This window comes from Talpa europaea, assembly GCF_964194135.1.
Source record: "Talpa europaea genome assembly, chromosome: 14".
Classification (NCBI taxonomy): domain Eukaryota; kingdom Metazoa; phylum Chordata; class Mammalia; order Eulipotyphla; family Talpidae; genus Talpa; species Talpa europaea.
Window position 1 is genome coordinate 28,692,986 of NC_140082.1, and position 24,299 is coordinate 28,717,284.

The 24,299-nt window shown below is 39.8% G+C and overlaps 1 protein-coding gene across 2 annotated transcripts in view; it reads left to right on the plus strand.

Annotated features, from left to right (window-relative positions):
• The window catches only part of FRMD4A (FERM domain containing 4A), a gene marked incomplete at both ends in the record, with an annotated part of 535,058 nt that overhangs the window by 101,933 nt on the left and 408,826 nt on the right, over positions 1-24,299 (plus strand). Inside the window, one exon of one of the 2 annotated variants that reach the window (XM_084253888.1) lies at positions 21,156-21,188. The exons of the other annotated variant lie outside the window; for it this stretch is intronic. Coding sequence (XP_084110014.1) covers positions 21,156-21,188 — 33 coding nt within the window. Of the gene's footprint in view, positions 1-21,155; positions 21,189-24,299 lie in introns of those variants that run through there. 2 annotated transcript variants of the gene reach the window in all.

Consider the following 24,299-nt stretch of genomic DNA (forward strand, 5'->3'; position numbering starts at 1 on the left):
ATCACAACCCCTCTGGACATTTAGTCTACATAGAGAGGAATGTCAAGAGAATATGATCGATTAGTTTTCATGGTATGGAAGAAAGGAATCATATATACTAATACTACTGATTCTCATTGTTCTGTTTAAACCTGCCCTCAGAATAAGAATACTTAGCTTTTTAAGAAATGAAGGGAAAATGAAAGAGTACTAAGGTGATTCTTTAATGCTGTGGCCGACCTGAAGTGGCGTGGGCAGTCTTCCCCCAAGCTGGGAGGTAGTTCATCATTTTCATCTAACAGGATCTGCAAAATCAGAGAAGGCATTTTTCAGAGGACTTTTGAATTATAATATTTTTATAATTAATTAATATTATAATATAATATTATTATAATATTATATTATTTATAATATTATATATTATATTATATTATTATATAATTTTTATAATTAATTAATATTATAATATAATATTTTTATAATTAATCAATAATATTTTTAAGAATGAAGACAAGCTTTTCAGTTGTATTGCAGGAGATAAGACAGAGCAATCATGAAATAAGGTTTCATATATTTCATTTTCTTGCCATCTGAGAAATTAAGTTTCTAAAGGCTGTTCAGCACCCTCTCCCCACAAGACCTAGCAGACAAACTAAGTGAATGAAGCACTGTATGGTGGAAGAATTCATGGAGAAACAAGTGAGTGTTCTAGCACTGTCATGGTCCTTGCTATTACTTGCTGTTGCTTATTATGGAAGTTCACAGTAGGAAATTTGAAAAATGCTGATAAGTATAAACATGAAAACAATAATCCCAAACAATCCCATTGCAAATGTTTTGACATCTTTGCTTGTTTTTCAGACATCTGTGCTTGCAGACGTATACACACACACACGCACAAACACATACACACACGAGTTTGTGTAAGTCTCTAGCATCATTTTTCTAACTTGACATCATAGTATAAATACTGTTGGGCTTAACTACTTTTCCAATTAATATTCTATCTATATTTTCTCAGATAAGATATTTTTACAGTTTTTATTGTAGGTTGAACTTAAAGTTTTCATTGCAGAAAAAATTCTGTAACAATTTCTTGCATTTTTTTATGCCAGCTTAGATGATTTACTAAGGGTCATTTCTAGACATAGAACGTAAGGTCATTCTTCACATTCTTGATTTGTTTTGCCACATATTCTTCAGCTTCTTGTATTTCTTCTTTTACTGAGTCATGCTGTCTACCAACAGCTGCATGTTTCCCTGGGGAAGACAAGACTTGTCTCTCCTGTTGGGAGTGCACACAGCCATTTTTCTCCCCCAGTCACCTGCTGGGGAGTAGCAGGGGCCAGAGAGAAGCTTTAGAAATCTACATAAAATTTTCTAATGCTCTCAGTATTTTCCCACTTAAATCCAGATGTTGGTGCAGGTGCTATGGGAAACAATTTGGTGCATCCTAAAAAAGTTAAACATAGAATTACCATATGATTCAGCAATTTGCTTCTAAGTATATACTCCAAAGAATTGAAAACTGGGATTCAAAACAAATATATGTACACACATTTCAGAGCAGCACTATTTGTAGTAGCCAAAGGGTGGAAACAATCCAAATGTCCATTAACTGCTGATAAACAATTTATCATATACGTATACACACACAAAGGATGTTACTCATATTATTCCTATAAAAATGAATGAAGGGCCGATGTGTGCCACAACACAGATGAGCCTCAAGAATGTTATGCTGGTGAACGAAACTGGACATAAAAGTCATATTTTAAATAATTCCATTTGCATGAAATGCCAGGATAGGAAAATCTATAGAGAAAGAACACAGATCGATAGTCACGAGGGACTGAAATGTGGGGAGAAATAGGTAGCCACTGCATAATGGGCATGGCTTTTCCTTTTGGGGTGATGAAAATGTTTTGGAACTAAATAGCCCTGTTGGTTGCAAGACGTTATGAATATGTGGAACCTCTCACTTTAAAATGGTTGGTGTTATATTACTAATATAAAAATCTAGATGTTTATGTGAAACTCAAATGCTTTTATAGAACCAAGGCACTTATACATCACATAGCACACACGAAGGCACACATACAGCACATAGCACACACCACCCCATCTGCCAACACACACACACACACACACACACACACATACATACCCCTTTACCTGACAACCAGAGCAGGAGCCATCTGAGTATCAGCAAGCAGCTACAGCAGATCACTTTACAAAGTGCAGGATCCAAGGATACAAACCTCTCCGGGGTCTTCATTTACAGAATTGTCTTTGCCAAAATATGTAGCTAGTTGTATAATTCTAACTCATAAAAATTCTCTTTTTTAAAATCCGATCTTCAAGGAATTACAGAAGGAATGGGGATTTTCATAGTTGGTATATATCAGCCATGACATGGAGATTTCAGATAAGCCTGGGACATGAGCTGGAGCAGGCCAATGTTCACTACAGAACCACCTGAGAAAATGAACAAAGAGGTCTAGGGAAGGAGCAATCCATTTCCCTCAACCCCTCCAACTAAGATGTTTGCCAGTGACTTAGAGGAGTCCGGAGTTAACACTGGAACTCCATAATAGTATTGCTAAGCAGAGATGTTTGTTCAAAAAACAAGAATACAATAACAATTTTACTATGCTTGCATTATTAGTATATCACCTCATATGTATATAGACACACATATATCTATGCACGTATGTGTAATTTTCTGTTTATTGCTAATTTGCTATGCCTAAGATAACTAGTTAATAAGATATCCATTATTTATTTCATGGTATTCTGTTTTTTTTCTATATAAATCCTCTTCCCTTTATAAACTCAGGTTTGAAGAACCCTTTAATGGCTGCTCGAAGAGGCAACCTAGAAGCATAGGCCATTTGCTTCTGGCAGCATCTTCTGTTATTCTGGCCCTTCAAAGAACTGTCCTTGGAAGCCCTCCACTCTTATCTTTCATTATACTGTCCCTGCCCTGTATCTTCATATTGGGTGTTTTGGAAAACCCAAACCATATCACCTGGGAGCCGTGAAGTCTTCTCCAATAACCCCTCTAACTCCTCTCTATTCTCTGGAGAGACCTCTTGTCTCTACTATATTATTGTGTTGGTTTCATAGACCATCTTTTATCAATTATGAATGGTTTCTGTTTTCTCTATCTAAGAAAATGAACACCTTAAAGTTCCTCTGGGTGTCTGGGTCTGGGTCTGCATTCATTCCTATGGTTGATTTTTCATTTGCTTTGCAAGTTTTTATTGCACACGTGGTATGGACAAGATACCATGAGGATCAAAAAGCATGTACCATGACGGTTTTGTTCTCTAAGAATTTAATTTCTGATAAGAACAGTATTAGTGTCAAACCTCCACAGCACAGTTCTCATCGCAAGGCATTTTCCTTGGTGCATTATTTGTGATTGGTTGATTAAGAGACAACCTAACAGAAGAAAGCAAGGTAGAATGCAGCTTATTGTTTTACAGAAAACCAAAATGTGTTTAAAACCATCTGAAGTAAGGGCATATTTTTCACACATCACTATTGCCAGAAATCTTATTCAAACAAAAAACAAAATTAGCCATAGTTGGCCCAGAGAGGGAATTCTTAGCACCGCTTTTAACTTGACCTAGATATTGACAAGAATAGCGGTGCAGTCCTTGATGTTAAAGTCAGCAAATACAGGATGTTATTCTTTATTTCTTTTTATGGCATTACTTTCTGTGCAAACACATTTAGTTCACATTACTGTGTACACAGCATTGTCAAAGGCAGCCTGTTGGGGTGATCATAAAAGTAATAATGAATAAATAAATCATCCTTTGGAAGATTCTGGTGACCTCTGGAAGAAAGTTGACTAAAAATGCTTAAAATCTCTTTCAAAGAATTCTCTTTCTCTTCTTTTCTTTTTTGTAATGTTTATTGAGATAACATTGATTTACAACACTGTAGGTTTTGATCTGCAAACATATATTGTCTACAAACATATATAGTCTACAAACATATATTGTCACACCATGCCCACTACCAAAACCCCAATATTATTTCACCATAGTCCATTGTGTCTCTTCCCCCACCTTTGCTCCCCCTCCTCAACTCCCCATCTGGTAGTATCAATTCTGCATTCAGATTTCCAGGGTTTGTTTTTGTCGATTACTTTGCTTTGTTTCTTTATAATCTACATATAAGTGCAATCATCCAGTATTTGTCATTCTTCTTTTGATGTATGTCACTTAGCTTAATCCCCACCAGTTCCACCCATGTTGCAAATGACAAGATTTCATCTTTTTTATAGCTAAATAGTATTCCATTCTGTATATATACACCAGTATTTTCTTATCTGCTCAGCTGCTTTTGGCATTTAGGTTGCTTCCATAACTTGGTTGAATACAGGAATATTCAACAGGATGAATACAGGAGTGCAACTATCCCTTCAAATTAGTGTTTTTGTGTTCTTCAGGTAGATACCTATCAGAGGGGTTGCTGGATTATATGGCACATCTATTTTTTTAAATGTTTTGAGAAACGCCCATACTGTTTTCCATAGATGCTGAATCATTCTACATTCCCACTAATAGTGTAGGTTTCCTTTTTTTTCCATTCCATCGCTAACATTTGTTTCTGGTCTTTTTGAGATGGGTCATTTTCACGGGTGTGAAATAGTATCTCATTGTGTTTTTGATTTGCATTTCCATGATGATAAGTAATGATAAGCACAATTTTTTGTGCCTGTTAGCCATGTCTTCTTTGTAGAAGTGTCAATTTAGCTCTTCTGCCATTTTTTGATTAGGTTATCTGTTTTCTTATTGTTGAGTTGTTTGAATTCTTTATAGATTTATATATTAGCTCCATGTCAAGTATTGAGGTAAAAATATTTTCTCCCATTTAGTAGGGTGCCTTTTTGTTTTAATGATAGATTCTTTACAAAATACTATTAATTTGACATATTCCCATTTGTTTATTTTTTGCTTTTGCTTCTCCCATTGTTATGTTGCTTCTCCCATTGTTGTGTTCTCCCATTGTTGTGTTGAGTTCCAAAACTCGTGGAGTTTTGAATGTTTTCTTCTGTGTATTTTATAGTTTTAGGTCATATATCTAAGTATTTGATTCATTTTTATTATTTTTTTGTATGTCTGGTGTGAGGTAGTGGTCTAATTTCATTCATTTGCATGTAGCTGTACAATATCCCCAATGCCATTTGTTGAAAAGACTTTTCTTCTCCATTATATACTCTTGGTTCTTTTGTTACAGTTTAACTATCCATGTATGTGTGGGTTTATTTCTGGGCTTTCAATTCTATTCCATTGATCTATTTTTATCCTAATACCATACTGTTTTGATTACAATTGATTTGTAGTATAATTTGAACTCCTGGAGCATAATATTTCCATTCCTCTTTTTTTTTTAAGTAGGATTACTTTGGCTATTTCAGTAATACTTGCTACATTTCCTTAAAGAATGCCACTAGAATTTTAATCTGTACATTGCTTTGAGAAATATGGCCATTTTAACATTATTAATGCTTCCAAACCATTAGTATGAAATATATTTCCATTTCTCTGTGTCTCCTTTTATTTCTTTTAACAGTGTCTCATCACTAGTCAGGATGACTGGAGCTCAAAAACCAGTATGTGATGGTAGTCCAAGAACAGGATGAGAGTTGGAGATGTAAAGTTTGTTGCAGTAGATTGTCAAGACCATAAACCCCGCTGTGCTGCCCAGGGAGGGATCTGTAATCACCATGTTGTCAAGGCAGGTTAGGATAGACTCTACTGTTGGTAGTCTTTCAGAAATCTCCAACCACAAGCCAAAACTGACCTTTCAACTGCAGCCTAGTTCTGATCTCAGCAGGTTTCATACAGTGACTTTCCCCTGAGGCTTAGGGATGAACTGAGTGACCAGGGACTTTGAATTTAACCTGAAGACAAGAACTAGGGCAAGTTGCATAGTAGTTAGGTTGTCCTGACGCCTCCCAAGCCCAGAAAGGGGAGGAACTGGTGCATCATGGGACCACAAACTAACCACCAGCACCCCTACCTGCCATCAGTTCAGCTCAGTGCCCATCCAGAAATTTGTGATTTCTTTGGGAGGTACGAGTTGACCCCACTTCAGGAGGATAAAAACTACTAGAAGTCCTAAGATTCATGGCATGGGAGAGGTGGGTATCTCTCTTCATGTCCCAATATCATTCCTGATGAGATTGTTTCTCAGGATTTCCTACCCTTTCTGGCTGACTCTGTTTCATCTCCTTATGGATATTTTCACTTGCAAGTCCTCAGTTCTCTTCCAAGTGCAATTGCTCCCTCTCTGGTATAAGTCCACTCTGTCCATGGAAAGAGATAACTGCGGGCTGTTTCTAGTCCACCATCTTAGATCTCCTCATTCTGTTTTTAAATTTGGTAATGCAAAGGCATATGTTAGTCCCTAGAAATATACAGAATAAAAGTTACACCTTGTAATGCCATGGTCACAGATTTGCTTGAGTTTATTATCTAATAGCATGGAGAGAATAAGAAGGCTCTTCTTTGGAGAGGCTTAAAGAAGGGAAGAAAATAAATAAAACTAAGAGATTCTGAAGCTCTCTTAAGGAACGAGGTTGAAGAAGACTGGTCAGTAAACCAGAAGGTTTGAAGAGGCTGATGGTGGATGACTAGAAAGAATGTGGAGGAAACATCATCCCAGCAGTATATTAACAGATTTCGTGGAGCAGAATTTGTATTTCATGAATAAATATTCAAAATTTCCTTCTTGTTTTTCTTTGAGGCTAACCAGGCTGCAAGAATTGTCATTTTTTCACAAAATGATCATTATTTTTTAACATCTTACAAATAAGATAAACAACTTATTTGTGAGTATGTCTGTATGTGCATATATTCATGTGCATGTGTGTGTTTGTGTATATTTTATCCAAATGGTAGTGTTACAGAGTTAATCAAAATCCTGTTAGCAGTTCTCATAGAGGGAAATGGCAGTGATATACCTATTATTGCAGATGAAAAAGAGAGATTTTATACAAATCCTTGAAAAGTCAGTAAATTGAGTTCACCTCAGATGATAAGAGGATGGCAGCTTCAGAGATAAAGAACCAGTAGGAAAGCAACTAAGCACCTTTGGCTGGGGATCAGAACTGCTGATTATTAGCAACTAGGGATTAATGTATGATCAGTTAAGACCTGTGGGGATTAAGACCTGGATGATATTTCAACTCGGGATATGAAACATCTAACTAGGGATAGTCTTGTGGGAGTGGTATAGTTCTCCAGTGAGAGAATGATTTTAATTATAGAATAAAGAGAAAAAGATAAAGAAAGTAAAAAACAACATCTAGGAAATAAGTCTATAGAGAGCTGCAATCACTCATAAGGAGATGGAGCATTTACCAGGAGGAAAAAAAAAAAAAACCCAGCCAGTTGAACTGAAAAATCAGAAAATATGAAATCAGAGAATGTGTTCTGAAGCTGGAAATATTCGTCAATGTGTTAAATGTCACACATTCTAAAAATATGAGATAGATTTCAACAGCCCTATAGTTAAAGACTGATGATTGGAATTTTGCTTTTATGATGCCATAGCAATTCAGATGGTTCTTAAGTCTCCATAGCAACAGCCTGATGCTACTTTTTGTTCTTCTGTGTAGTCACATGATTCCTGATGGCTTGCTTGGAAACATAGAGAAGCAGTTGATGGTATTTCCTAATTAATGTTACAGAAAGACACTAGGGGCCACAATGAATGACTGTTACTAGCATTGTTTCTGAGCCTTATAAACTGGAGCCATCTCATAATAACCTTTTTTCTGTGAGCTGGCACTTACAATGGGTATCAGCCTTTGCTTAATGAACCATTGCTTTATATCAACTGTCTTGTTTCATGAATTGTATGTCCATCTAAATAAAATTCCCTCAAGCAGATGACCCCGTTCTATTGTGATGTCGAATTGTCTCCGAAGTTGCTGCCAACGTTTGTGATAGTGAGTGGAGATAGATATCCAGCGAGAAAATGATATTAATTATATGGAGAAAAGAGGTAGCAAGAATGAGGTAGCAACTTCTAGGAAATAAGGAATAATGTGACTGCCATTAGCCATGAAAAGTCTATCTTTTTGAGTTTAGGATGAGAACAAACTAATATACTAGGGCAGGGGCATGCTGTTGTATCATGAAACATTTGTTAGAGCACTGTCATGGTCTGTACTTCAGTTTTCCCATTTTTGTAATGGGAATGATGACCAGAACCTTCTTTTTTTTTTTTTTAAATATTTATTTATTTATTTATACAAGCACTGGGTACAGTCAGAAGCGCTGGAGGGTGAGAGAATTCACCAGAGTCAGAGCCGGGAGCAGAGCAGGCAGAAGGACCGAAGTACATTGCTGAGGGGAGCAGTGGGCGGCAGGAGAGGTCTGCGCGCCATGTGGGAGCCTCCTCCGGTGGCCGGGGAGCAGCCGGGGATCGAACCGGCACTGCAGAGGCTGAGGGCAGCTTCGCAACCCAGCGCTCAACCGCTGTGCCACCGGGAAGGCCCCAGAACCTTCTTTTTACTCAAATGTTAATGCCTACAAAAATGTTTAGAAAACTTTATAAAATGTGATTCAGGTTATGTACATGTCCAAGTAACCCCAACTGCCTTAAATTTATGCATGAGAAGTGCTGCAATACTATGTGTCTTAACTTCGAGTAGGGAGCTCACCATGAAACTTACAAGTGTAAGACCCACACAAGTCTCTCTTGAGCGCTCATTAAATTTGTAAATATTTCCTTATTGAGTAGGACTCAATTCCCCAACACTTTCACCATCATTCTCACTAATGAGCATCAGGTAAAGTGAAGATCCATTTAAGCTCTCCTTGACATTGACTGTCTTTCAGAGGGATCAGAAGTTTATGGGTTCCAGTCCTAGTGGTGACACTAACATTTGTTATCCTGAATAAATCAATTCTGTCCTTTATAATATTTCTTCTTTATCGGAGCCGACATTTATAAAAGAATAATGTTACCTTGTATATAATAGGTAGTCAATAAACACAGAACTTCTTTGACTTATGACTGGGATTACGTCCCAATAAACCTATCATAATTTGAAAATATAGTTAGTTGCAAGTGGATTTACAACACCCAACCTACCAAACATCACAGTTTAGCCTAGCCTACCTTAAACATGTTCAGAACACTTACATTAGCTTACAGTTGGGCAAAGTTAACACAAAGCCTCTTTATAATAAAGTGTTGAATATCATATATAATGTGTTAAATAATCTACTGAAAGTGAAAAGCAAAAGGCCTCAATTAAAAATTCAAAGTACTGTTTCTACTGAATGTGTATCAATTTCACGCCACCTTCAAGTCAAAAAAACTGCTGTTAAAACATCCTAAGTCCCGGACTGTCTATACTTGTTTTCTTCCTCCTATCTCTTTCTTCATCTAAAATTCTTGCATTTTTTGCCATTTTTCTATGGGAGATTAAAAGGTAAAGGAGTGATATAAACTATTTGAAGCTAAAAAGATGACACTAGTAATGCTACAGCAGCATCCTCAGAACAAGGCATTAAGCTCTTACTATCTGCAAGACACTATGCATGGGGAAAGAGATACAAGGAGTTTTAACACCTGTGATTAGGGTCAAAAATTCAGCTGAATGTTAAAAGATAACAATAACTCAGGCTGTCCTGATGGTGCAGCAGATTGAGCACAGTGCTATGAAGCCGTCTGCAGCCTCTGCAGCACAGGTTTGATTCCCTGCCCACCAGGGAGATTCCCATATGGCGCGGCAGACCTCTCCTGTCTTGCCCCCTGCTCCCCTCAGCAGTGCTTTCAGTCTGTCTGCCTGTTCTGCTCCCCACTCTGTCCCTGGTGAATCCTCTCACCCTCCCACACCTCTGGCCTGTACCCCAGCTATTGTATAAATAAAAAATCTTAAAAAAAAAAAGATAACAACAACAAAGTTAACCTATGTTAAAAATAAAATAGATGAGCAGAAGTCAGCTGGGGTTGAGGGAATGTGTCCTAAAGGAGGAGGAACATATATGGATTTTGAGGAGAGCTAGTATTTATGGGGTTCTTATTAGGTAATGGGCCTTGGGCCTGTTGCCTGTTTTATCTCAGTTCTCCCTGCTTAGTTCAGGGGGAAGAGTCTTGATAAGAAGAGCAAATTGGAATAGTGGCAGTAGTGGCTTAGAAGTGGGAATGCTGGAATAAGTTTGGTAAGAGAGTAGGTCAATAGGAAAGACAATGACAGCTGACTAAAAACCAAATTGAGGAACTTGAACTTTATTTACATGTAGTGGGAAACCGTGCACATTTTTAGGAGGGAATGCTATAGTCCCAATTGCATGATTTAAAAGCATTTAAAAGAGCAAGCAGGAGACCACTGAAATAGCCCAAGTGTCAGATCATGAGATCCTGGGATTGGAGTGGATGCGGAAGGCACGGGTGAGCATAAGGTAGACCCAGAAGAATAAGGCCGGGAAGGTGCTTATTTGGGAGAAAGGTTAGAGTTGAGTTTGGATGCATAAAATTGGGGCAGAGGGCACATATATGTGGCAATAGCTTCCAGATAAAATATTAGTGATGGGGAAATTGCACTGAGGGGGCTGTTTGAATGCAGCACCCCATCCCAACCCCCCCATCTTGTCTTCCTCATGGGGAACTGGGAGGCCCTCTGCCATAGGCCAGAAGGCCAGTGGCACATTTTATCCTCTCTCTTACAGAATAGCAGGAATTGAGCACCATTGACTACCTTCTGTTTGGTCTCCTGTTATTCTGTACAACTACTGGGGCAGAATCTTGCTCAGTTTTTCATCTTCTGGCCTGTATCCTAGGTATGTAGTATGTTAGAGGAGAAAGAACATTAGACTAGGAAGCCTCAAGATTTATGTAATCTTAGGAAGTTTATTGGGACTCAAGTTACTTATGTGTGAAATGAGTGAATGGACTAGTTGCCATAGAATTCACCTCTAATAGCCTGTGTTTGTGTATCATAGAATTAGGCTTCTAAGACCTTTGAGAAGTAACATCCTTATATTTATAGAATGTAAGCTGTTTGTTATTGTAAATTATCCTCTAAAGATGCAGCTGACATCCAGGGCCACCCTGAACAGTCATAGGCCACAGTCGCCCTTGCTGAAACCTCTGGTTAAAAATCCTGGGACTCACCCCAACAGCCGTAGTCTCAGAGGGTGAATACCTTCTCCTCCCTCATGAATACATGAATATAATTAAGAGGGAAGAAGTAGACAGCTTATTCCCGTGGGTGCCGTTGAATAAAAGAGCAGCAAGTTACCATACCACCTTTACTCTACCTTGTGAGTCCTGCCCACATCTCTGCCTATCCCACTACTTCACTGATGATGGCCTCTATGCAGGGAATCCTCAGTCCCTGCTGCTGTCATCACCATTGACCAAGAATGGTTCTCTCTCACTGTACTCCTGGACACTGGTTGGCTAAGCTGTTGGCTAAGCTTGACTCTGCCTTGCTGCCGTTATCATTATCCCACTCCGCAGGGAACCTGGCCACCCCTGCTTCTGCTGGGTCCCACCCAGCTCAGCCCCACACCTTCCAAGACTAGTTTGGATTACACTTTGGTGTTGTTTTGGCTGATACCAGCCTTCTCTACTGCTGCCACCATCACCTCCCTCTAGAACTGTTGAAGACACCACTCCCTGATGCTAACTACTGCTGACACCGCTCTCACATTGAGGCTGGAAATATTCCACCACGGCTGCCAGCTCTTGGTGCAGGTGCCACTCATGTCCGTGTTTAACCCTGAGCACATCACTGACAGACACTGTAACATCAGTGTCATTTACTACAGCCAGACAAATCTGTAACGCAAACTGATGTTTCTGCAATTTCTTACCCATGAGGTATATATACTCTTGCTCCATACATTGCACATATTTTTGTTTTCCTGCTGAATATACCTATGAGCTTTTAGTAATTTAATTCTCTGATTTTATAGATTTAACTTGAGATCTCAAGAAGTTAACTTGGATCAGAAAAATTTCACAGTGTGATAGGACTTGCCAGGACTCTGCGGTCTGCCTCTGCAAATTTCTAACCTTCAGTACTTTCCTTTTTTTTAGAATGGCATCTTTCCCCAAGACCATGCTATAGATGTTGGGGTTAAGTCACCCACCTATCCTATGGCTGTCTAGGGCTAAGTGAAGAAATGAAAAGAACCCTTCTCCAAATCCTCTGTGTCTCCCAGGAAGCTAGAGCCTTAAATGAATGGTATCTCCTAGGCTTCTTGAAATAGACATGCAGATCACACCCCACAGTAGCTGAGGCTACACCATATTATACACATAACAGGAAAAGTAGAATGGAAGCTTATTTCTGACCTGTATTCCTAGGGAAAACCTTTCATGACTCAGGCGGAGGCTGACTAACATGTGCAATGATGTTGGGTTAGTTTAACAAAGAAAAAGTAAGTGAAATCAAGGTCAAGCGACCCAGATTTGAAGCATTCCTCTCTCCTGGGCACTGTTTTCCTTCATTCCAAGCTCTCTGGTTGTATAACTGTCTAAACATATTCAGACATGAAAAGGAAACACCCTAAATTACTTTCGTGGTCATGTTTGTTTATGCTCCATTATGCCCACAGAGCTGCGGCGATCCTTGCATGAGGACACAGTAAGGAAATCCAGCATTTCCTTTTAAAAAAAATGGGTCTTTATTCTCCAAGCTTCTCTTCTTTCATTTCTGACACACAGCCCATGAGCCACACATCTGGGCTTCTTTGAAAGGAAACTTCAGGAGTTTTATTTCATGGAGAGGAGAAAAAGAAGTTATGTCTTGCCCAACCTGAGCATGTGTTCCTGTCCACATGTCCACATGTGTGCCTGTCCAGAGGCCCCTTGGGAGATGGGCGGGGAGCCTTGAAGAGGGAAGTTCAGTCTGTGTTGAGCAAATTAATTCACTTAAATTGGAGGAGAATTTTTTCCAGGAAGGTTTTGGAACATTTGAGAACTAGTAATTTTCCCATTTTGTATTTAATAGACTAGCACATCTATTCACCAAGTTAGACGTAAGATGTAGGTTCCGGTGTATGGGAACTTTGGTGATCTGGTTGGTCTTCAAAGGCCCAATTCCTTTCTCCAGGCCAAGTTGTCATTCTTTGACCATGCTTGGAAATCATATCAAAATTTTAAAAGAAGATTTTGTTTTGTTTTTCCTGGAGCTGGACTCTGCATCTCATAATTTCTTCTGATTCTTATGATTAATTACCATTGCTTTAAAGTCAATACTTTTCACATTCCAAGTTTGGTTTCTCAAGTTCTGGCTGCGTTTCTGAATCTTTTAAATCATGTTTTATTAGAATTGAGGCAAAAATATTGTTCATGTCTCGTCAGAATGCCAACAGATTTGTGACCTCAGGCACTGATGCCTCTTTTTATGTTTTGAACAAAAAGAGTAGTTTTGCTTTTAAGGCATATATTTAAATATCAAGGATAAGATGCAATTTGTAAAACAAAGTGTGTTTCCAAGCATTGATGCCCACTGATATCTATCATTAATTTCATCATTCTGACACAGTAAGAAATTGAATCAAGCAATTATTTTTCTTTGTGCCTGAAGTAAAAACTGGCCAACAAAATTTAAGATGCAGGATTGATTTGAAAAACCCCTTGGAGGTATGAAAATAATGCACATTGAGGCATATTTATAGTTCAAGAGGTCACATTCTAAACATAATCCATTATTAGGAGATCTCACTACTGTTAATTAAAGAGAAAATCAAGAACTGCCCACTTAACTAGCAAGATTTAATAACTTAGAAGAATATGCATTCATAATATAAAAGAATCTCCTATAGACTTTGAAATAAATGAATATGCAACTTTTCAAGAGAACATTGATACTATAAAGTGGACAAAGCCTATTATTTCATTTGTGTGTGTTGCATAAAATTTTTTAAACAAATTGAGCTGCAAATTAAGTCTTAAGAAAAAACAACACCTGAAATCATAAAACCTGAGGATCATTTATCAGCACTCTGCATATTTCAATGTTCTTACCTTTGTCCTCAAATATCACATCATTTTCTGACTCTATTTCCCTAGTCCGCATTGGTGTCTCTGCCTGAAGTTCTCCGTCAAATCTCACAGTGCTCTATGCCCACCCACCATCTTGACAACCCTCAGCCCAATGTAGGGACCTATTCTGTATGGCCTTGAAACCGCAGAATAACCATGTCTATTAAGCCTAACCCACAATCCCAGGTGAACAGGTACTTCCACCACCTTTGATTCCATTTGATTGTCTAACCCTCTATCTAATTCTCCCTCAATATAATTTAGAATCTACAAGCAATGTCATCTGCAGTCCTTGGAATTCTGCAAAAACTATGACCAATATTCATTGATTCTTGTTCTAGATCGAATGCTTGTGTCCACCCCACCCCTTAATTCATAAATTGAAAACTAACCCTCAGTATGATGAAATTTGGAGCCTCTGGAAGGTGATGAAGCCATCAGGGTTTGTGGAGCCCTCACAAGTAGAATTAGTGCCTTTGTGTAAAAAGGATAGAATTAATGCCCTTGTGTAAAAAAGGACCCCAGAGTTCCCTCACCCCTTCCACTATATGAGAACATGGCAAGGAGAGTGTTGTCTATAAAACTGGCAGTGAGTCTTCACTAGGCACCAAATCTGCTGACAGCTTGTTCTTGGACCTCCAGTCTCTGGAATTGTGAGGAGTTAATTTCTGATGTTTATAAGCCACCAGCCTTGGTATTTTTGTTATAGCAGCTCAAATGGACAGACACTTCTTTACATATTTGTGCACATAAATGTGCATCCTGATGCACATTTAGATGAACACAGTGGGTCTTTTTCACACAAACACCCCCCCCACCCCTCAGAGTGCAGGGCAGGCTCATTGAAGAAGTTCTTTTCTGTTTATAGAGCTTGAGTGTTCAGAGAATGCTCAGAAACAGAAACCGTGTAGATTCCCATCTCTGTAGATCCCTGTCGTTTCCCTCCCATCCAAATTCATATTTTAATAAATACTTAAAGGCAGCTTTTGGAAGTGATTTGTCAAAGGCCTGACTTTCCAGAACATTTTGAGAAAAATAACAAGAAGAAATGTTTTCCTGCATAATATCCTTCAGTACCTTCTTTTAGAATTTTGAAATAAGTAACAGAAACAGATCTTAAAAATGTAAATAAAATACCCTCTTTGAAAGGAAGTGGATGGAGAGAGTTAAAGGAGCGTCCCATTGCACCCTCTGTGGGAATGAGAAAGGAGGAAAGTGTCAACAGCTTCTTCTTTGCTTTCCACCTGGTGCCCCTCAGCTTTCTCCTCATCTGCGCTCCCGAAGGTCTTCTAAGCAAACACTGGAGCAATGATCTGAAGCTACCACAGCTGTTGAGTTCTTTTCCTTCCAAAAGCACTTAAACCAAGAACCTTAAAGAAAGGAAAGAAATAGAAATGCCTTTCTCAAACACCATGCAAGTTAATGTCTCTGTGTTCGTTATACTTTTTCATGAAACCCAGGAGTAGGTAGAGACCAGTTTCCAGCTAAAGCTTGCACAAAAATGAAAAAAATGCAGTTTTGTTTTTCCCACTGTGTGGCACTTTTTTAGAAAGACAAGAACTGATGAAGGAAGGAGTCTCCCAGGGCTAAATTCCAATTAACCGCTGCACTGATCACTGATAACTTTAGGCAATCACTGTTCTTTAGAAAATGGGACAAAGACTCTGAAAGATCATAAAGACAAAAAGACTGATCAACCAAGACACAGAAACTAACATCACTTTTTCCTAGTTTTCTGCAATTTTAAAATGGAATAGTGGGAGGCGCACTGAGAATGGAGTGTCGTAGATGTCACATTTGGTATTTGATACCATTAAAGAACTAATATGTGTGTCTTGAAGCTCAGATAGATTCAGAAGCCTGAAAAATACTTTAATAATTACAAAAATATGTCCTCAGCCTACACAAATTGCCTTCAGAGTTGTGGAAAAGTAGAGAGAATTTGACATTTGAAGGTAGAAGACCTGTATCTGGGGTTCCAGTTCTGGTTCTCCTGTTCAGGAGTCCTGTGATCTTGGGTCAGCCATTGTGTCCACTTGCTGCATAACAGACAGCCTGGTACCACACAGTGGCAGATAGAGGCCATTCAGAAGTTTGAGGTTTTGCTGACCTAGACTTCTCTTATCTTCCTCCTTGGATCAGCAAACTAGCCCAGGGATGTCCTTTCCATGGAAATTTTCTAGCTACTGATTGTACCATATTTGTCAACCTTCCATTGTCCCAAACAAGCCACACTGCCAGAGAAAGAGAGAAGGAGAATGGCAAATTCTGTATGATAAATGGCACAATGCAAAATGCACAAAAATGGAAACTCATTGATTAAACCCACCGCAGCACTTAATTCTGTCAATCTCAGTTTTTTCATTTGTTAAATGGAAATGATAATAATACACCTTTGAAAATTAAATGAGATGGTACTGATAAGTAGCTCACGACCAGAAAAGGTTGATATTTAGTAAGTGTTACTTTCTCCCTATTCACTTCTCCAGCCTCCCAAAATGGAAATTAATACCTGGCATACCTAATAGGATTATTGTGAGGTTTTAAAAAGGTAACATGTGAATGCACTTAGAAAGAATGTCAATTGCTATATAATTTTTTTGTATTGCAGTAACATATAAAATGCTTATCCTTACACAGATACAAACATAAATTCAAGCCTTTGCATGTTAATAACAATTTTCATTGAGCTCTTCAGGTTGTAGTCCATGGGAGTTTTCTCTGTGATATGTTTTGATATTTACATTATAAAGGAAAAGTAAATATGTGTGAACTTAGATGAAGGACAGAGGCAGGGGAGAGTAAAGCAGAGAGGAGGCTTATGGCATAACTAAATAACTCCTAAGTGTTGCCCAAGACAACTGGAACCAGTCCAGTAATAAGGTCTTATTTATTCCTTATCACCTTAAAGTCTAAATCTAAATGATGATGTTCTCCAATAAGGAATAAAGAGTGATGGACACCTCACAGAGGGGAAAATGCAAATGGTGTAAGATCACAATCCACAATCCTCTTACCTTACTAAATCCAAAACTGTTTATGAAGCAGGACAATCCAATCCTCACATAATGAACCCCAGTCATGCAACTGGCTGTGGTCCCCAAAGGCTCCAAGGAGCCTAAAGGAATTAACCTTGAAGGTGGCAAGGATGTGCAGATGGAAAGAATCAGCATTTTTAATGGCAGAGAGTGGGGAAATCTGAGCCTCAGTCCCCAACCTACCTAGTGACTGTTGTGACATTACCAGGAGCTCCTGGTCAAGAAGCTTATCATGAAATTCTTTCTTTTTTCATATCAAAGAGAAAAAGAAGGAGGCCCAAGGCACAAGGGCTGGCTAAGAGGGGTTCTTGGCCTGGAGTGGGCCACTGTAGGGCAGAAGCTCCTCACACAGTGGAGTTCCTGAAGTCAGATTTTTAGCTAAGACTCCCTTTCTCTGTAGTGCAAACTTAGTGATAGTTCACTAGCTTTTCTTCCAAGATGAGTACATTCCAGGAGAACTTAATTCTGCCCTTTGTGAAGCTAGGGAAACTCTTTTGGAACATGAAGTTGCAAACAGAGAGCCCCCCAAGTCTGGGATGGAGAAATGGAAATTGTCATTCACACTTCTGAATAATTTGGTAACATTGAGCATTTTGAAGTGAGTCAGGAAACCTAATGATCTAAGGAGCACTTTTCATGGACACTGCAATTCTGATGCCCCAGTTAAACTTCCCACCATCACCTATCCTCTTGCCCCCACCTGTCACCAAAGACATGTCAATACTTTGGACACAAGAGGTGGGGTAATTGGTATTTGAAGGACTTGGAATGTCAGGTACTGCACTGACTGGCATGCTCTGCATCACATATAACTATCTTTACTCAACCCAAGATTTTGTGCTTGATAAGTGTCTTACATGTTCACTGATTTGAGGTTTTGTGAATCATAAGTGAATGAGGTACTAAAAGTTAATGTGATGGCCTAAATTAATACAGTTCAGATGTTTAATTTGTAGCCCCTGACTAATAAAGAACAGATCATTAGATATGCAATTAACTCTTTATATAATGGAGATTTTTTTCACAATGGAATTGAATGAGAAGGAAACAGTGTCCTCACTAGTAGTGACCTCATTGAGCTAAATGTGGCTCCATTGTGAGGGCAAATTACTCCTGCAAATAGCAGTAAAAATAGCCCCTTCCTCATAGGGTTGCTACGAGCTAATGTGTGAAGATCACTTAATGTAGTACCTAGTGAAAGGTAAGCATTTAACAGCTACCATATGTTTCATCTTTATCATTAACTCCACATCATCCCAAAATCCCAGTTTGGTTCTGGGTTATTCTGGTCATCCCAGGCATTCAGTTTCATTAAAATCTCAGATCACTGAGAAAATACAGTGGATGATCCTAGACTTTAGGGGCTAGGCGGCTAAAGTCTAAACAACCAGAAAAGTTGAAGTTACCCTAAGTGGTGTGGTGATTCAAGGTAGTGAAAATTCCTTTCTCTAAGTTCATCTGGTTTAGGAAATAAGAATTTTTAGAAAACTGCTAGCCTTAATGTGTATCAGTCTAACTACTTTTTAACTTGACACAGTGTCACTCTGTTCTACCCACTTTAAACTAATCCTTTAGGAGATTTAGGGTAAGAGAGGATAACAGGAAATAAAAGATGGTTGGTTATGCCAAAGACAAAACTGTCAAGGAGAAAACTCTTGAGAAGTGATCCTGACTGATGATGCCACGAGAGGGTTTCCTGTAGTTGGAAGGGACAAAGAATAGAACAGACTATTTCAGAGGCAACATCATCAACACCAGAAGCACATAACAGCTCTCCCTTATACAAGTCATTGAAGAGGCAAACAGGATGAAGACACAAACAGCTCAATGAGGTCACTACTAGTGAAAACTCTGTTTCCTTCTCATCAATTACATTTGAAAAAATCTCCACTATAGAAAGAGTTAATTGCATATCCAATGATCTGTTCTTTATTAGTCAGGGGTTACAAATTGATTGAAGAATCAAACAGGGTGAAAGCTAATGTGGTGCCTGGATTGAGTGATGTTGCAGCAGTAAGCAAGTAGCAAAACCTGCTTTAAATGTCCAGGGCGAGTAAGTGGGGGAGATGAGATAGCCAAAAAAAAAAAAAAAAAAAATAGAGGTCATTTCCTCCCCTACCAAAAAACTAAACTCTTTGAGAAGACAGAGGAAGGACTTGGGGGAAAGGAGAAGGCATAAAATTAAAGATGGGAATGAAGAAATGGAGCCCTTATGGAAAAAAGGCTTTTAGTTTGCTCAGGGAAAGCTGAGAGGAGCTAGTGCAGTCAGAGGACACAGGCAGAGTGGGCCTGCGTGGGAGAGCAGACCCTATGAGGGGTTTCTCGATCCTATGGAGAAACATAAAGGCACTCATGGAGGTTGATGTAAAAAAAGAGATGGTACCTGCAAAGGCTTGATGAGTGGGTTAAGTTTTATATCAAACCTGCTGGAGAATAAACATGAGGACATGGAGACAAAGACTTTTTCTATCCTATTTCTACTGTATCTCCAGAAATTAGAACCATTCCAGTGTATAGTAGTTGCATTACAACTCTTTGTTGAATGGCTGAATGAGTAAAACAAAAGGTCAAGGGACCCCAAATACTAGGATACTAAGAAAAAAACTATGTTTATGCCAATAAAAAGAGAAGCAAGGTCCAGAATTTCTCAGAAATGGCTTAAAAAAAAACCCTTTTCTATAAGGACAGAGTATTGTCTCAATGAATGCATTGGTGCCACTGGATGTTAAGACTCTTGTCAAAGAAATCTGGTTAAGTGAGAAGGAAGTTACAGTCATGCACCTGAGGTGAAGCAGTGAACTACTAAGGATAGATAACTGGGGATTAGTCGAGGAGGTAAGTCAGGGGATAATTTCATTGGTGTAGACTCTGAGTGCTGTACAATACAGATGTGTTATTCTGGAGGACAGCATGTGGATCACCTCTCCTTGGAGATATATTGAGAGGCAGAATAAACACAGCAGACAGACGAGCAGTTCCATCCAAGGACAAGTAACAGGGCATCATCGCTTTAAATACCATTGATGTGTCCACAAGGGGTGTGCCCTTATCATGTATACAGTGGGAAAGCCTTCCCTGTGGCATAGATGCTCTTAGCTATAGTTAAGGAGTCAGCAGTTGAAGTAGAGATAGTAAATTATTTCCAAATAGAGAATTTCTCAAGCACAAGAAAGTTCAGGAAAGCCTCATGTTTTCCATTTCATTATGCCCTGATCCAGGTGTTTGCAATATTTTTTTTTTTTTTTGCATTTTTACAAGTGACTGACACTACTGAATGAAACAGTTAATTCTGGTTTGCTTAGAGTCTGGATTGCACATATTTATTATTCACCGCTCAGCTGCTCTGAAACATAGTCCATAAATGTTCCTAAAACTTTTCCTAGAAGAGACTGCCTATATGCATCTGGTCACACAGCAACAATAACAAAAAATATATACTTAACTCTCGATGTTGATACTATGTCAACACGGGGCTACACAAATGGGTATTTAGAAATATCCAAGGGGTGAGATTTCTTTTTCAGTTTTCTGCACACAAACCAGAAAATCAGCTGAGTAGATGTGGCAACGGGACCCATGGCTGTCAGAGCCGGTTTCTTACAGGAGGAATGAATGAATAACTAAAGGGGTGCCTTTAGCTGTCAGCCCCAGGGAGAACAGTCACCTGGGGAGCCAAGGGGTTCCCTGGGCAAGCTCAGCCCCCAGCACCCCATCCTGGGTGAGCTGCCTCTGTGGCTTGTTTCAGATCACTTTTCTTGGCTCAAATGTGGCACCTGAGACAGGGATCATTTATCAAGTGAGCCTGATCCACACAGAGCTGTAGGCAGATTATGGAAAGAGCAAGGGAGGAGGGAGGGAGGAGAGAGAGAGAGAGAAAGAGAGAGGGAAGAGGGCGAGGAGCGAGAGGAGCAGGCTTCTCCAGGAACAGAGCTTTTCAGGCACTGGGAATTCAAGTTAGACCGGGTGGTGGTGCAGCAGCGCCAGGGAGAGGGGAGCCGCTGAGGACTCCCGACATGGCTTTTTCCATGTGGGATGCTTAAGGACAGCACGCAGAGAGAGTAACTTAGAGAAGAGAGAAACTGGCATGAGGATTCCGCCACCATGGAAGGGCTCTTGTCTCCGATGAGGACGAAGGTAAGGGGAGAGAATCCCGGTTTCTTTTGATTCGGCTTGGAGGTTCTGGCAAGGCAGCTGAGGTGCCTGGAGCCTCCGTGCATGGGAGCCTCACGGAGCTTTTGTCTTGTTTCAGAACTAGGCTAGGGAACGCAACCGGATCTCTCAAAGAATAGGCTTGCCTCAAAGGCAGCAGCAATGTGTGGGGAGGGGAAGGAAAGGGAGAGAACCATCTGTCAGTGTGGACAATGGGAATCTTAGTGAATGAATTCTCCCGCGGTTGATTAGACAGCCATATTTTAGTAGGATTTGCAGTCACTCTTCCTTGGGGTCTGTGCAACCCTTGGAGCTGTTCGTTGCAGGAAGTACCAATTTTTCAGGCTGCAATGCTGTTTAGTGGGAGGTGTAACGTAGCTAAAGCAGAGTGTATCCTCTTTCCTTCCCTTCAGAGCAAGAGGCCAGGGAGTCCTCTGTGAAAAGTAGGTTAATGCATTCTGGAAGCCAGCGTGTTCTCAGAGAGCGCCCAGACCTGCAAAAAAAGAGTCCAGAGCCCTGGACTAAACTGACAGCTTGAACTTGGTCCTGTAATGTTTAGAAATGTGTGTGGGGACCTGCTGACAGTCTCTTCGTGGTTCCAGGAACTTGTTCTCCTTGACTGGAGTTTCTTTTTTTTTCATGTGAGAAAGGGATGCCTTGAAAGGGGAGCTTCCCATCAAAAGCTCAGATGAGGAGGAAATTTAGAGTGGATTTGCTATCCACTCTAAATGGGTGGTCCAAAAGTTCTAAATCATGGTAGAAATCTTACTTCTCTTATTCAGAAATTTAAAAAAAGTAAGAGTTAAAGCCACTAGGGCAAGGCTTTGATTTACCTCATCTCTTTGATGCTCTGTCTAGTGATTCCAACACAAATAGACTCTTTTGTCATTGAACATTTTCCCCCTGCTAATAATGAGCATGACCACAATGTTTTAAGAGACCGTTAGAATGGGGGTTTGAAGCATGAAAGCATCCCCTCCTTGGGGAAAAATTCCCAATCTCCCTGTCATGTTCACCAATCATCTGCAGCCACTCATTAGAAAGATTGCCCCAAGTAAGAGTTGTTAACAAAGCTGCTCATTCCAGCCCCATGGCTGAGTGGCTGATCTGGGAGAGCGCCTCTGTGACCGTTTGTTCTCACTGAGCAGGTGGCTGAGTTGTGACGCCTACAGAGAGCATACCTCAATCCAAGGTGCTGTGACACCAGCAGGTACCATTTTGAATAGCTACAAAAAATGGCAAGTGGCACTGGGTTCCTGTTGCTCTCTATGGACTGGCGGAGTTGTGGGTGAATGCTGTAAGGGACGGCACTGTCATTCATGCCTTGGGCCAGCTTTTGAAATTGCTACCTCAAATGCTAGTACTGTGTGCACCCGGATTCCCCTCAGATCTATGGATCTGAGCTCAACCTTACGCAAGTACAACTCACAGACTTGGAGGGGAGTTCCCTATGCAAATGATTCAGGACCCAGGGGCCGTGTAAATTACATTGCAGGCGATTAAAGTGGCTTGCTGTGGTAGGGGGCAGAAATGATGTCAGTGGGTCAGAAGACTTACATGTTTATCAGTTTAATTCACATCATGGCTGGTTTCTTAACTAACACACCACCTAATGAGCGCTGAAATAGGGGTGGGGGTGTGTAGGGTTCCACCAAAGTTGAACCATAAAACATCTACATAGTAAGCTGTCTCTCATTCAAACCTTTTAAATTTTAGGTTTCAAAAGAGATGTGAGTGTGTGTGTGTGTGTGTGTGTGTGTGTGTGTGTGTGTGTCTGAAATTGCTTCTGTGAATTCCTTTTTAATGTCTTTCTTTCCAGCTCTGGAAATTAATATTTCCATATTGAAGATTCAAATGACATTTGAATTTGGTCACCTGCAGTATCATGTTGCTTCAGGGGACAAGACCTGACTGTGTAAGATTCGAAAAGGAACCCCATTGACGAGACTCAGATTCAGCTCTCAAATTGCTATGTCCTGTGTAGTTGAAATTACCCAGTGGATTTTTGTTTTTTGACTTATCCAAAGCCTTGTCTCAGTGACAATGTGTTGCTGTTCTTAAACTTTGATCCATATTATGTCTCATTAAGTCTATTCTGGAATATCCTCTTCCTTTAGTAAGGATTTAGCTTGAAGTTGCTGATTTCTGTGTATCACCATGGGCTGGACAAAGAAAGCCTCCTAGAGCTAAATTTTGCTGTGTTATGGTTACTTAATAACTTACTGACAGTTGAAAGCAAGTGTTGAGGTAAATTGGACATCACGCAGTAATTTCATTATGCCATGTAATAGACTTAACCAGTCTAAATCATGGGTGCTTAATGCATTTTTATCTTGGGATTTGCATAATTGGCACATAAATATGCATGAGATTAACTGGAAGTGGCAAAATGGGGTGGGCACAATGTTCACGAGTATTAAAACGAAGGTAGTTACAGAGGCACCTGAGCTGCCCTAAATCCTGGGTGGTGGCCACACTTGACATGCCTAGAAAGACAGAGCAGCTGTTCTTCCAAGTCACAGCCAGTGTGTTGCCAGTAACACAGGGCTGAGCGCTGCTTGTGGCTCCTGGCAGGATTCACTTGGGCACACAACTTCTTCCTCCTTTTATATATAATGTAATCTCAAATAGTCTCTAGGCTGATGGATACACTTCTGACTGCCCTCCTGGCAGACCATGATACAGGCCTCCAGATTCTAACCATAACAAATGATGTTTGCAGAGGCAGAGGGAAGAAAGAAAAGAGAGAGATGCTGATTGAGTTATTTTTCCTCTGAGAGTAAAGGAAAGAATTTTATAATTAATCACCATTGCAAACTTTTTTAATGTGTCTCTTTTTAATTCAATTTTTAATCCTTCAGCTTCCATAATTCTCTTTAATCCTCTGTGCACTGCCTCTAGTGAATGAGGCTGGCAAAAACAATTCCCCTCTTTCTCAGCTACTTGTGATGCCTGCTTGCCAATGCCTGCTGTAGAATTTACCATGAACAACTGACTCAGGGCACAAGAAATCAGGTCATGCCTGTGCTGTTCATGAATGCAAGGAATGTGGTCTCGGAAGATACTGCAGCATCCAGAGAGGATGAAGCAGGGGGT